Raw genomic sequence first — 14135 nt, 5'->3', positions numbered from 1 at the left:
TTGGTCAAAATTCTAAGCTGGGCAAAGTCTAAGTCAACAGATGATGAAGACTCCCGTATTAATGGCCCATTATATAATTGGTAAAGCCTAGAAATGCATGTCTTATTTATGCCTCTATAATCCTTGAATTTTCAGAAAAATGCCACATCTGTATGATGGAAAGGTATACTGAACGTAACAGTATAGTAATTGATCTCCAAAACTGTAAATAAATAAGAGTCACAGAATTTCAAGGAACATAGGTACCTTGGTTAACGATTTAGTCCATAATCTCATTTACAAATGAGAGCAACAAGGGACAGAGAGGAAAACAGGATTTCTGGAAAACAGGAAAGACTTAATGTGTACTTGTGGCATGACAGAACCCAGGCCTAGTTTCCTACCTGGTACTCTTTCTATGTCTCTGAAGTTTTTTAAAAAAGAACTCGGGGGGAAAAAAAAAAATTTACAAATTGATTGAAAGATACAGAAATTCCTGAATAAGTCTTAATTTCTCATACCTTAAGTAGAAATTTTAAGGGCAAGCAAACTTACACTTATTTTTTAAACAATGCATATCTTACTATATGTTTTCATCTCAAAAATACCATACCACAACAGACTCTCTAGACTCAAATACAAATACATACATATACTAAGCTTAAGGCTAGTTATTTTTGTAATTAAGTTTAAAAATACAGAAAATGTGATACCAAAATCAACAGCAACAACAAAAAATTAAAAGTCAAAATTAAAAATATTTGTGCATCAAAAGGCTTTATCAAGAAGGTCAAGACGCGACCCACAGAATGGGAGAAAATATTTGAAAATCATATATCTGATAATGGTTTAATATCCAAAATATATAAAGAGCTCCTACAACTCAACAACAAAAAAACAATCCGAGTAAGAAATGGGCAAAGGGCTTGAATAGACATTTCTTCAAAGAACATAAAAATGGCCAATAAATACGTGAGAAGACACTCAACATCATTAGTGACTGTTGTTGTGAGGTGCCATCGAGTTGGTTCCATTCATAATGACCCTATGTACAACAGAACAAAACTCTACTAGGTCCTGTGCAAGCCTCACAACGGTTGCTACGTCTAAGCCCGTTGTTGCAGCCACTGTGTCAATCCATCTCGTTGAGCGTCTTCCTCTTTTTCACTGTCCTTCTTGGAAGCCCTGGTGGCATAGTGGTTAAGACCTATGGCTGCTAACCAAAAGTCAGAAGTTCGAATCCACCAAGCGCTCCTTGGAAACCGTATGGGGCAGTTCTACTCTGTCCTATAGGGTCACTATGAGTTGGAATTGGCTTGATAGCAACGGGGTGTTTTTTTTTGGTTCTACTTTACCAAGTATGATGTCCTTCTCCAGGACTGGTCCCTTCTGATAACACGTCCAAAGTACCTAAGACAAAGTCTTGCCATCCTCACTTCTAAGGGGCGTTCTGGCTGTACTTTTTCCGAGACAGATTTGTTTGTTCGTCTAGCAGTCCATTGTATATTCAATATTTTCACCAACACAATAATTCAAACGCATCAATCCTTCTTCTGTCTTCTTTATTCACTGTCCGGCTTTCATATGCATATAAGGCAACTGAAAATTCTATCGTTTGGGTCAGGTGGACATTAGTCCTAAAGGTGACATCTTTGCTTTTCAACACTTTAAAGAGATCTTTTACAGCAGATTTGCCCGATGCAATACATCATCTGATTTCTTGACTACCACTTCCATGGGCATTGATTGTGGATCCAAGTAAAATGAAATCCTCAACAATTTCAATCTTTTCTCCATTTATCATGATGTTGCTTATTGGTCCAGTTGTGAAGATTTTTATTTTCTTTATGTTGAGGTGTAATCCACACTGTTTCAGCAAGAAGGGTTGTGCTATTTGCATAAAGCACGTTGTTAATGAGTTCTCCAATTCTGATGCCACATTCTTCTTCATATAGCTCAGCTTCTTGGATTATTTGCTCAGCATACAGATCGAGTAAGTATGGTGAAAAGATACAACCCTGATGCACACCTTTCCTGATTTTAAACCACATGGCATCCCCTTGCTGTGTTCGAACAACTGCCTCTTGGTCTATGTAGAGACTCCTCACAAGCAAAATTAAGTGTTCTGGAATTCCCATTCTTGGCGATGTTATCCATAATTTGTTATGATCCACACAGTCAAATGCCTTTTCATAATCAATACAACACAAGTAAACACCTTTCTAGTATTCTGTTTTCACCCAAGAGCCATCTGACATCAGCAATGATATCCCTCCTTCCACGTCCTCCTCTGAATTCGGCTTGAATTCCTGGCAGTTTCCTGTCAACATAGTGCTGCAACTGCTTTTGAATTATTTTCAGCAAAATCTTACTTGTGTATGATATTAACATTGTTTGATAATTTCCTGTTGGATCACTTTTCTTTGGAATGGGCACAAGTACGGATCTCTTCCAGTCAGTTGGCCAGGCAACTGTCTTCCAAATTTCTCGGCATAGATGAGTGAACGCCTCCAGGCTGCATCCGTTTGTTCAAACATCTCAATTGGTATTCCCTCAATTCCTAGAGCCTTGTTTTTCACCAACGCCTTCAGTGCAGCTTGAACTTCTTCAGTACCATCGGTTCTTGATCATATGCTACCTTCTGAAATAGCTGAACATTGACCAATTCTTTTTGAAACAGTGATTTCTGGGTATTCCTTCCATCTTTTTTGATGCTTCCTGCATCATTCAATTTTTTGCCCACAGAATCCTTCAATATTGCAACTCCAGGCCCGAATTTTTTCCTCATTTCTTCCCAGCTTGAGAAATGCCCAGCGTGTTCTTCCCTTGTGGTTTTCTAACTCCAAGTCCTTGCACATTTCATTATAATACTTAACTTCTCAAGATGCCATTTGAAATCTTCTGTTCAAGAGCAAGTTTCAGAGTCTCTTCTGACATCCATTTTGGTCTTTTCTTTCATTTTTGTCTTCTTAACGATCTTTTGCTTTCTTCACGTATGATGTCCTTGATGTCCTCCCACAACGCGTCTAGCCTTCAGTAATTAATGTTCAATGCATCAAATCTATTTTTAAGATGGTCTCTAAATTCAGGTGAGAGATACTCAAGTTTATATTTTGGCTCTTGTAGACTTATGTTTTAATTTTCTTCAGCTTCAACTTGAAATTGCATATAAACAATGATGGTCTGTCCACAGTCAGCCCCTGGTCTTGTTCTGATTGATGATGTTGAGCTTCTCTATCATCTCCTTCCACAGATGTAGCCGATTTGGTTCCTGTGTATTTCATTTGGTGAGGTCTGTGTGTATAGTCACCATCTATGTTGATGAAAAAAAGGTATCTACAATGTAGAAGTCATTGGTCTTGCAAAATTCTATCATGCAATCTCTGGGGTCATTTCTATCACCAAGGCCATTATTTTCCAACTATCAATCCTTCTTTGTTTCCAACTTTCACATTCCAATCACCGGTAATTATCAATGCATGTTGACTGCATCTGAGATCAATTTCAGAGTGCAAAAGTTGGTAAAAATCTCCTATTTCTTCATCTTTGGTGTTAGCACATAAATTTGAGCAATAGTTGTACTAACCTGTCTTCCTTGTAGGTGTATCAATATTATCCTATCACTGGCAGCATTGTGCTTCAGAAGACATCCTGAAATGTTCTTTTTGACAATGAATGCAATGCCATTCTACTTCAAGTTGTCATTCCTTGCATAGTAGACCATATGATTATCTGATTCAAAATAGCCAATACCAGTCCACTGCAGCTCACTAGTACCCAGGGTATCGATCTTCAAGCATTCTGTTTCATTTTTGACAACTTCCAATTTTCTTAGGTGCATACTTCGTACATTCCACAGTCCGATTTATTAATGGATGTTTGCAGCTGTTTCTTCTCATTTTGAGTCATGCCACATCAGCAAATGAAGGTCCCAAAAGCTTTACTCTATCCCCATCATTAAGGTTGACGCTACTTTGAAGATTCTTCCAGCATCTCAGTAACACACAAATATCCATAGTAGGACAAATAGATGAGTGGTGATTAGACAAATGCAAATCAATGACAGTGAGATACCACTCTACATCCATTAGGATGGCTATTATCAAAAAAAAGGGAAATAACAAGTGTTAGACAGGGTGTGGAAAAACTGAAACCCTCACCTAATATTTGTGGGACTGTAAAATGGTACTGTCTTTGTGGATGACAGATCCTCTAAAAGTTAAGCATAGAATTACACTATGACCCAGCAATTCCACTCCTAGGTATATACCCAAAAGATCTCAAGGCAGAGACTCAAAGCCTCATGGTCATTAGATGTTAATGGCAGCATTATTCACAATAGCCAAAAGATAGAAAAAAAACCAAATGTCTACCAACAGATGAATGAATAAACAAAAATGTGATATTTACAGACAATGGAATATTACTCAGCCCTCAAGAAAAATGAAGTTCTGATACATCCTAAGACACTGATGAATCTTCAAACCATTATGCTAAATGAAAGAAATCAAACACAAAAAGACAAATAGTGTATAACCTTACTTATATGAAATACGTAGAATAGTCAAATGTATAGAGACACAAGTTTATTGATGGTTACTAAGGGCTGGAAGGAGGGGAAATAGGGAATTATTGCTTAAGAGGTACTGAGTTTCCATTTGGGGTGATGAAAAACTGGAAATAGCAGTGATGGTCGTACAACACAGTCAGTGTAATTAATATCAATGCATTGTACCCTTAAAACAGCCAACTTTTTGTTACATATATTTTATCACAATAACATTACAAGAAAAAAATGCAGAATAATCTCAATGAAAAAAGTTAAGGAAGAAAAAGAAACGTGCAGCTTTAAGATAAATGAAAGGGGGAGGAACAAACCCTATTCTGGCCTCAGTGATGTCAGAGGGGAAGAGTAGGAATATCCAAGCACATGAGCTCTGTCATCTATAGGTGCATCAAATTTTCTTCATCAATTAGAAAGAGCCCCTACTTCTGCTCCCTCCTCCACCATTCGGCTGAAGCTCCCCAAAACCTTCAAGCAAACTTAGTTACCTGCAGATTGCTCTGTCTACCTAAAATGAATATTTATTATTGTCTAGACAAAGCTTTGGGAATAAACAACAAAAGTCTCATTTAATTTTCCTCTTATCAATGAGAAAGGCAGGATCTGATGAACTTTCAAGTAAGACCTTTTGAAAGCTTTGTATTAAGATGAATCTTTGGAACTTACTGGATCCCTGGAACAAAAACACTGCAGAGACAGCCAGACACCACCAAAAACTTACAAAAATGGAAGTCAACTATGTCTGAGTAAATCCAGGCAGGCATTTTCTAGGAATCTGTACTCTTGAAGGATAAATGGCTTTTTTTTTTTTTTTAAAGACCGCTCTTTCCAATCCAATCTTGTGTATCATTTTTGAGGCAAAACTTCCACAGCATAGTCTTTCTTTCCTTTCCTCCTTAAATAACAAATAGACCATGCTCACTAACTTCCTACTCAAATATGTTTTTTCCATTAACAAAGCTTTTGACTCTGCTTTATACCAACAGATCTATTTTCGGTTTTTAAAAATTCTTCTTAACCTATCCGAATGGACAAGAGTAGAGAGAGTGGAGGGAAGTACCGTGCTATTTCATTAGAGGGAGAGCAAGGTGTACGTAAATTTTTGTATGAGACTGATGTGCTTTGTAAACTTTCACTTAAAGCAAGATAAAAATTAATTAAAAATAAATAAATAGCCATAATATTTAAAAAAAAAAAAAAACTTCTTAGATCATTTGTCATGGATTGAATTGTCTTCCCAAAAAAGTGTGTATCAATTTGGCTGGGCCATGATTCCCAGTATTGTGTGGTTGTCCTCCATTTTGTGACTGTAATTTTATGTTAAAGAGGATTAGGGTGGGATTGTAACACCCTTACTAAGGTCACATCCCTGATCCAATGTAGACGGAGTTTCCCTGGGGCACTGCCTGTACCACCTTTTATCTTACAAGACATGAAAGGAAAGCAAGCAGAGAGTGGGGGATCTCATACCACCAAGAAAGCAGTGCCAGGAGCATAGCACGTCCTTTGGACTCAGGGTTCCTGTGCAGACAAGCTCCTAATCCAGGGGAAGATTGACAAGAACGACCTTCCTCCAGAGTCGATAAAGAGAAAAAGCCTTCTCCTGGAGCTGAAACCCTGAATTAGGACTTCTAGCCTACTAGACTGGGAGAAAATAAACTCTGTTAAAGCCATCCACTTGTGGTATTTCTGTTATAGCAGCGCTAGGTAACTAAGACATCATCCTAAACTTGGACAGAACAACGAAAGCTGGCCCAAGATTACTTTTAGCATGTGGTGTATGCATGGACATACGCTGCCAATTCTCTCAACTTACTGTCCTCTCAGTCATAGACCTCCTCATGTTAATATTTTCAGCAAGAAAGTGTATGATTGTTTTCCCAGGTTCTATCCTTCCATTCCATACAAAGTCAAGTTATGATTCCTAGGACCAAATCCCCAGGGATGGTGGTAAAGGAATCCATGTGGCTCCTTTACTGTTGCTCCAGACTTGGCATTAAAGCAGAATTTAATTCAGTAGGGCTGGCACTTTTGTTTGTGCTCCTTCTCTGCAGCTCCTCCTTTTAAACCTCCCCTGCGTGCTACCTGTTGGCAGTGCTGGTGTTGCTGCTCCCAGTGCTATGTTTCTGTGCCCGGCTCAACCTCCGTGGGGGCTTTGAATGCTGCAGCCGGGGGCTTGGCATGGAAGGGAACGTTGAGGCATAGCCATGTTCACACTCTAAAAAAATAGCAAGAAAAAAGTATCTGTTAAGAGGAATATATTCAAATTCAAGATCCACACATCCAAAGTCCTTGCAATAACGAGTTGTTAAAAGTAGAAGGAAAAGAGCTGAAGTTCTCCCACTCTTTATGGCTGGAAGATAAAAATTTCAGCCCTTGCCTGGACATCAATCCTACGACATTTTATATACAGACCTGATCCATCCCCTGGAAGGTGTACTGATATCTCCTCTAAACCAAGTAATTTCTCCATCCTCTCAGAAATCCTTTCCTCCGTGAATTTTCCTTGACTGAAACACCCCAATTTCTGAGACCAGTTACCATTCACCTCAATGATTTCACTTGCTTCAAAACCGCCTTTCCCTTTAACTCTCTCCATTCTTGAAGGTGTCTCTCTAAGCCCCACATTTTCATGTACTTCAAATAATTCAATCACCTAGTCCTCACTATGCAACTCGATGGCAGTGGTAGTGGAGTTCTAGAGGACCATTTTCTTTCCTGACACCCCAATTTCCAGAGTTCTTGCTCTTCATACCCCAATTTCTTTACATCTCCAAAGGGATCCCATCTCATCACACTTCAGATACTCAGATAAGCCTTGCCCACAATTTTTCTTCCTCCTCCCTCCTCTTCAGCTAAGCATTTCCTTCCTCTACTCTCATCTGGCCTTGTCTCCTCACCCCTTGTGCCCAGCTCCCATCCCCTTCCTTCTTCTCTTTCTTTCCTTTCTCCTAAGTGCTAAGACTCACCTCCTCATCTCCAATACCCTCTTCCCTTCTCCTCCTGTTCAGCTCCCCTCATTCTACTTCTCTCTTTCCACACCTCCCCCAGCTCTGCCTTCACCCTCTCTCCAATGATCCCTCCATTCCCCTCTCCTGTATTTTGCTGTTGTGTGCCCTCAAGCTGATTCCAACTCATAACGACCCTATAGGACAGGGCAGAACTGGCCCATAGGGTTTCCAAGGCTGTAAATTTTTACAGAAGCAGACTGCCAAATCTTTCTCCCATGGGGCAGCTGGTGGGTTGGAACTGCAGATCTTTTTGTTAGAAGCAGAGCGTTTAACCACTGTGCCATCAGGGCTCCTTTTCTCTCTCCTAGGATCCCAAACCTCCCCATGCTCCCCTCACCTGCCCCTCACACACTTAACAGCCCCTTCACCCTCCACACACAAACACACACGTATCCACCCCTCACGCTCATGTGTACCTCCTCACATATGCACGTGACTCCCTTCACAGGCCTATCCTCTCATACACACCTCCTCTCAAACTTACTTGCACCCCTGCTCACACAAGCATACTACTGTCCTCATACATACCACCTCACACACACACACCTCCCCTCACATGCACACCCTCCTCTCACAGGCATCTCCACTCACTCAAGCACATCTCTCCTCACACACTTACATGCCCCTCATACACCCCCCTTCCCTCATACACATACATGCCCCTCCCCTGCCCTGGACACTTGCATCCTGCCCTCACACACGCACCCCTCCTCTCACTCACAGGCATCTCCAATCATTCAAGCGCATCTCCGCTCACACATCTGCCTCCCCTCGCTCACATGCATCTCCCCCACACATGCAGCTGCGTCACACACACAGCTGCCATCACACACGCAGCTCCCCTCACAAATGCGCCGCTCCTCACACACAGCACTCCCCTCGCACACACATACGCCTCCGCTCACACACACGCACCCCTACCCTCATACACCCCCCTCCCTCACACAGGTGTCACCCCTCTTCTCTCACGCAGGCGCCTCACAAACATGCGCCACGCCTCACGCGCCTCGCCTCACGCGCCTCATCTCACGCGCCTCGCCTCACGCGCGCGCCTCCCCTCATGCGCGCGCCTCCCCTCACATGCGCGCACCCCTGCCCTCACATACGCGTCTCCCCCCCATACACATACCTCCCCTCACACATACCTGCCCCTCTTCACACACACCGACCTTCCCTCGCACACGCACTCCTTCCCTCGCGCGCGCCTCCCCTCACATGCGCGCACCCCTTCCCTCACACACGCATCTCCCCCCTCACACACATACCTCCCCTCACACATACCTGCCCGTCCACACACACACACACGGACCTTTCCTCGCACACGCACTCCTTCCCTCACGCGCGCACTCCTTCCCTCACGGGCGCGCCTCCCCCATGCGCGCCTCCCCTCACTCACAGGCGCGCACCCCTGCCCTCATACACGCATCTCCCCCCCCACACACATACCTCCCCTCACACATACCTGCCCCTCCTCTCACACACACACACACGGACCTTTCCTCGCACACGCACTCCTTCCCTCACACACATGCCTTTCCCCACACACGCACCTCCCCTCACACACGCACCTCCCTCACACGCGCACCCCTCCCCTCACACACACGCCTCCCCTCACGCACGCGACTCCCCTCACCCGCCGCACCGCACTACCCGCGTGAAACAGGAGCCCGCGGGCATAGACGGCGGCGGCAGTGCTCAGCCGTTACCTCGCTCTCGGCGCTCCAAAAACTCTGCCGCCTCCAGCAGGCGCTGCACGTTGATCATCCTCACCCGCTCCATGGACACCGCAGGTGGTGGCCGGGGCCTCCCCGCGCCCCCTTCCCTCGCCGACAGGAGGCGCCGCAGACGGCTACAGTCCGGCACCGCCCCGGGACATGTGCGGCTGGCGGGCGGGCCAGTCCGGCCGCGGCTCGGCGCGCTCTCCGCCGCCCCCCGCCCGCCGCCTTCACTGCCCTAGCTTAGCCGCCGCGTCGCCGGCAGCCCGCGCGCGGTTTGTTTACCTCTCAGCATGAGCACGGGGGAGGGGTGGGGGCAGCGCGTCGTCCCGCCCCCTCCCGCCCCTTCCTCAGCCCCCTGGGAAATGTAGTCCCGCCCCCGCCCACTGCACGTTGGGAATCGTAGTACGCATGCCGCCTCAGTACGCCTGCGTCCTGCAGGGATTCCTCAATGCCCGCTGGGAAATGTAGTCCCGCTCGGCTTACTTCTCTCTTTCCAGGGTGGAAAGACTAAAGAAGCTGCCTGCCAGGCTTTTCTTCTGGGAGAGGAGGGTTTGAGGGAGCTGTGAGTTCACTCCCGAGGAATCCATTTTCTCAGCGGACCGCCCCCCCACCCCTCAGGGTGGCCAGGAGCTGCCGCATTCCTTATCTGAAGTGTCATGTTGCAGTCCTCTACCTTTACTTTCTCTTGTAACTTCTGTGCCTCAGTCTCCTCACCTGCAAAATGGAGACAATAACCCCTGTACGGACAGCACACACAGAAACACTTTGAAAAGCCAAAATCACTGTTCAAAAACAAGGAATGATTTATCTAGTGTGAGCGCTTCCCTGATGCCCTTCATCCATATCAATTTCCACATTAACAACAAAAAAAAAGTTTCCATTGAGTTGATCCCGACTCATGGCTATTCCACGTGTCTCAGAACTGTGCTCCACAGGGTTTTCAATGGCTGAATTTTCAGAAGTAGATTGCCAGGCCTTCCTTTCAAGGTGCCTCTAGACAGACTCAAACCTCCAACCTTTCAGTTAGCAGCCCAGAGCATTAACCATTTGCACCATCCTGGGTTTCCTTCCACATAAAAAATATATATATATATTAATTTTTTTTTAATAGACAGGTAGTTTTTTTAATTTATTGTTTAAAACTTCTTTCCGTTCCCTCAGCACCTCACTAGTATTTAAAAAAAAAAGTATTTTTAGAGGCCAGAAAATCTCTCTGGTGCTGTAAGTGAAGGACATAATTCAGTGGGTAAGTGAGTGAATGCTGGAGTTACAAAGAACTCAGTTCACATCCTGACTCTGCTATTTATGCTAGCTGTGTAGTTTTTTCTTTTTTTCTTGTGGTTAGTATATATGTAACAAAACATGTTCCATTTGAACACTCTTCATATGTATGGTTCTGTGACATTAATTATATTCACCATGTGCTGTGTCAATTCTTAAGCCTCATTTTCCTCATGTATAAAATGTATATAATTACTCCATTTATCGAAGACATTGAGGGCCTGCCATGTGCCAGACACTGTACTAGACATAAGGTATACAGTAATGAAAGAAACAGACACAGGTCCTGGTCTCAAGAAGCATATAGTCAGTAGGGTTTATTGTGAAGATTAAATGAAATAATTCCAGTATTCAGTACACACTAGGCACTCTAAATAAGCAGAAGCTTTTTTTATGAGAAAGCTGGACAATGAAAAAAGAGAGAAGAACTGATGCATTTGAACTATGGTGTTGGTGAAGAATATCAAATATACCATGTGTTGCCAGAAGAACAAACAAATCAATCTCAGAAGGAATACAACCAGAATGCACCTTAGAAGCATGGATGGCGAGACTAGCTCATTTACTTTGGACATGTCATTAGGAAAAACCAATCGCTAGAAAAGGACATCATGTTTGGCAGAGAGTCAGCGAAAACGAGGTAAACCCTCAGTGAGAGGGACTGACACAATAGCCTCAAAAATGGACTCAAACGAACCAATGATCATGGAGATGATAAAGAACTGTGTAACATTTCATTTTGTGATACATGAGGTGACCATGAGTTGGAGCTGTCTTAATGGCAACCGACAACAACACATTGATGATTGTTTCTGCTCATGCTCTCCTCCATGGAAGGATAACTGAAAGCCGTGGCTGAAAACAGCGGGGACCACATTAAAAAACTGCCCCAAGCTGCTCTCACCACCACTCTCTTTTCATGCCCTCAGTATAACAAGTCCTAGATCAGCATTTCTTAACCTTGACATTATTGACAATTTGGGCCAGATCATTTTTTACTGTAGGAGGCTGACCTGTGCGTTGTAGGATGTTTAGCAGCATCCCTGGTCTCTACCCGACAGATGCCAGTAGCACTCTACCCGCCCCCACCCCCCCCGCCAGGCGTGACAACCAGATATGTCTCCAATGTCTCCAGATATTGTCAAATGTCTCCTGGGGGACAAATCACCTCTGGTTGAGAACCACTGATCTAGGGAGAGGAAAGGGCAAGAGGGTCATAACTACTGAATGTTCTAGGAGAAAGCTGGGAATTGTGTAAACATATCCATAACTTTTCCCCACCCTGATTATTTTAACCTGCTTGTAGACATCCAAAATAGCAGGAAGCTCCTGATGAGGGGAGAATGTCCCCTTCCCTGTGGTCATTCCAATGGCTACTGCAGAAAATACCATCTTAGGATAGAAATATTACCTCTCAAAAATGTCATGAACTTCATGCTGCATTTTAACATCCTCTCCTCGCGTACTTCTCTTTTTATTTCCAGAGCGAACATGATCTCCAATGTGGTCACAAGTTGCAAAATCCTGCCAGCCCTTTTAAATATTGTACTTGGCACGACATTTAAGAACCAAAGAGATATTCCATCAAATGCAGGGAGACCCAAAATGAGAGGTGTTTGCAAACCACAGGAGAATTAATTTTTTTGTACAGGCTTTGAAACTAAGGCTGTGCTTTTTCAGCTGTTGGCTAGGTTAGGTCAGATCTAGGCTTCCCCGTTAGGTGTAACAAGCACTTTCCACCCTCAACAAGGGACATGTTATATAGGGATGAGACAAAGTTATCTAACAGAAAATATCTACCCACTCAGAATATTTCTTAGTTGAAGGTAGAAATTTGTAGGATGAAGGTTTTCACCAGTTGCAGGACCTCTTTAAGCTTTAGATCCCAAATTGCCAAGGGCTACCCCAAACAAAAAACCAAACCCACTGCCACCAAGTCAATTTTGACTCATAGCAACCGTGTAGGACAGAGTAGAACTGCCCCATGAGGTTTCCAAGGCTGCAAATCTTTATAGAAGCAGACTGCCACATCTTTCTCCCTTAGAGCATCTGGTGGGTTCGAGCCACTGACCTTTCGGTTAGCAGCTGAGCCTTTTACCCACTGTGTCACCAGGGCTACCCCAGGAACTTAAAAGGAGCAGTTTTATGACAAATAAAAGAAAGTCTACTTTACCTGTGGGAGACAAACCCATATGATGTACAAGCAAGAAAAGTAATCCAAACTAAAAATATACGTGGATTCAAGCTGCGTTTAAATCCATAGGTCACAGAGCACTAGCAGGTTATTAAGAGAAAACTAGATGCTTAGGGCTGAGTCCCTGGTGGTACAGACAGTTAAGTGCTTGGCTACTAACTGAAACATTATAAATTTGAGTCTACCCAGAGGTGCCTGGAAAGAAAGTCCTGGTAACTTACTTCCAAAAAATCAGCCATTGAAAGCCTATAGGGAACAGTTCCATTCTGACACACATGGGGTCGCCATAAATCAGAATGGACAGATGGCAACAGTAAAAAGAAAAAAAAAAAAAAATGCTTGGGGCACTTGGAGTGTGTGTCTGGCTTTTCACAGTTGACCTCGTTGTGAATTACTAGAGCCATGGCAAAGAGTGAGAGGAAGGGAAAAAAAGTAGGGTGAGAGTCACCCAAAGGCCACCTGTGTATGTGTGAAGAAGAGGAGAGGTGCTAAGGGCTGGGTTATGCACAAAAATCGCCAACCTTTTCTAGCAGCCACCTCCTTTTCCCTACTTGAGCCTCCCAGAGTCGCTACTTGGACACAGGCTACAGCACAAAGCTTAAGGATCTATCCTCTAGAGAGTAATGCCACCCATAAACCATCCCTCAGCATCAGTCCCAAGCTGGAAGAAGCCATGGCCTTCCTTCTGCTCAGATGAATTCAGTCTGCGTTACAACTGCAGACGGGAAAACTGAGGAAAAGCAAGCCTTCCAAAGTCTACTAACAAAAGTCTCAATTGAAGATGGAAAAAAAATCTCCCAGAAGTCCCCCAACAAGCCTCTAACAAGCACAGTCCAGTTGGGGACAATCTGCCTTCTGGAGGAAGCTGGCAAAGGTCTCAACTCTAGGGGTCCCTTCTTGGCTCAGTTTACTAAATGCAAATTTCCAAGTGACTTATTGCAGATTCATGAGCAATGGAGGCCAGTCTGTGTTATACCTTTTCTGCAGATAGGAGACAGGAAGGGACCATGAGGTTAAATTACAAGTCCACCGTCACTGTGTTGATGCCACCTGGTGCTAGGCGAACTTCCATGAAGCTGCAAAGTGCTAACTGTGCAGGGCACTGTTTTCTGCAATTGTTTTTGAGGATGAGGGGTTTTAAATAAACAAGGTTGGAGTCTGGGGAAGGCGAGCTCCGAGTTCCTAAATGAGAACCAGAACAGTTATACATCTTCCATCCCCCACCCCCAAATTGCAACCGCAACCTCCTCTCCACCTCTCCCCCCAGAGCCCAGAAACGTAAACAGCAGCAGCAAAGCTTTCCCTCCGCTCGGTGAGTCAGCCTTGTCCAACTTCATGCGTAAGCTCTCAAGCCAGCGGCGGCTCAGAGCTGCGGGTGCACCCGAGAT

General features: G+C 44.0%; 1 protein-coding gene across 2 annotated transcripts in view; it reads right to left on the bottom strand.

Annotated features, from left to right (window-relative positions):
* MXI1 (MAX interactor 1, dimerization protein) overlaps positions 1-14135 on the bottom strand; it is a 101978-nt gene that overhangs the window by 72348 nt on the left and 15495 nt on the right. The window contains exons 1-2 of one of the 2 annotated variants that reach the window (XM_049854979.1): positions 9261-9554; positions 6629-6761 (exon numbers count right to left, since the gene is read on the bottom strand). In XM_049854979.1, the coding sequence (XP_049710936.1) occupies positions 6629-6761; positions 9261-9333 (206 nt within the window). In that variant the 5' untranslated portion in view covers positions 9334-9554. Of the gene's footprint in view, positions 1-6628; positions 6762-9260; positions 9555-14135 lie in introns of those variants that run through there. The other variant, XM_049854978.1, reaches the window with a different exon arrangement.

This window comes from Elephas maximus, chromosome 16, assembly GCF_024166365.1.
Source record: "Elephas maximus indicus isolate mEleMax1 chromosome 16, mEleMax1 primary haplotype, whole genome shotgun sequence".
Taxonomy (NCBI): domain Eukaryota; kingdom Metazoa; phylum Chordata; class Mammalia; order Proboscidea; family Elephantidae; genus Elephas; species Elephas maximus.
This window is presented reverse-complemented; position numbering and strand designations above follow the sequence as displayed.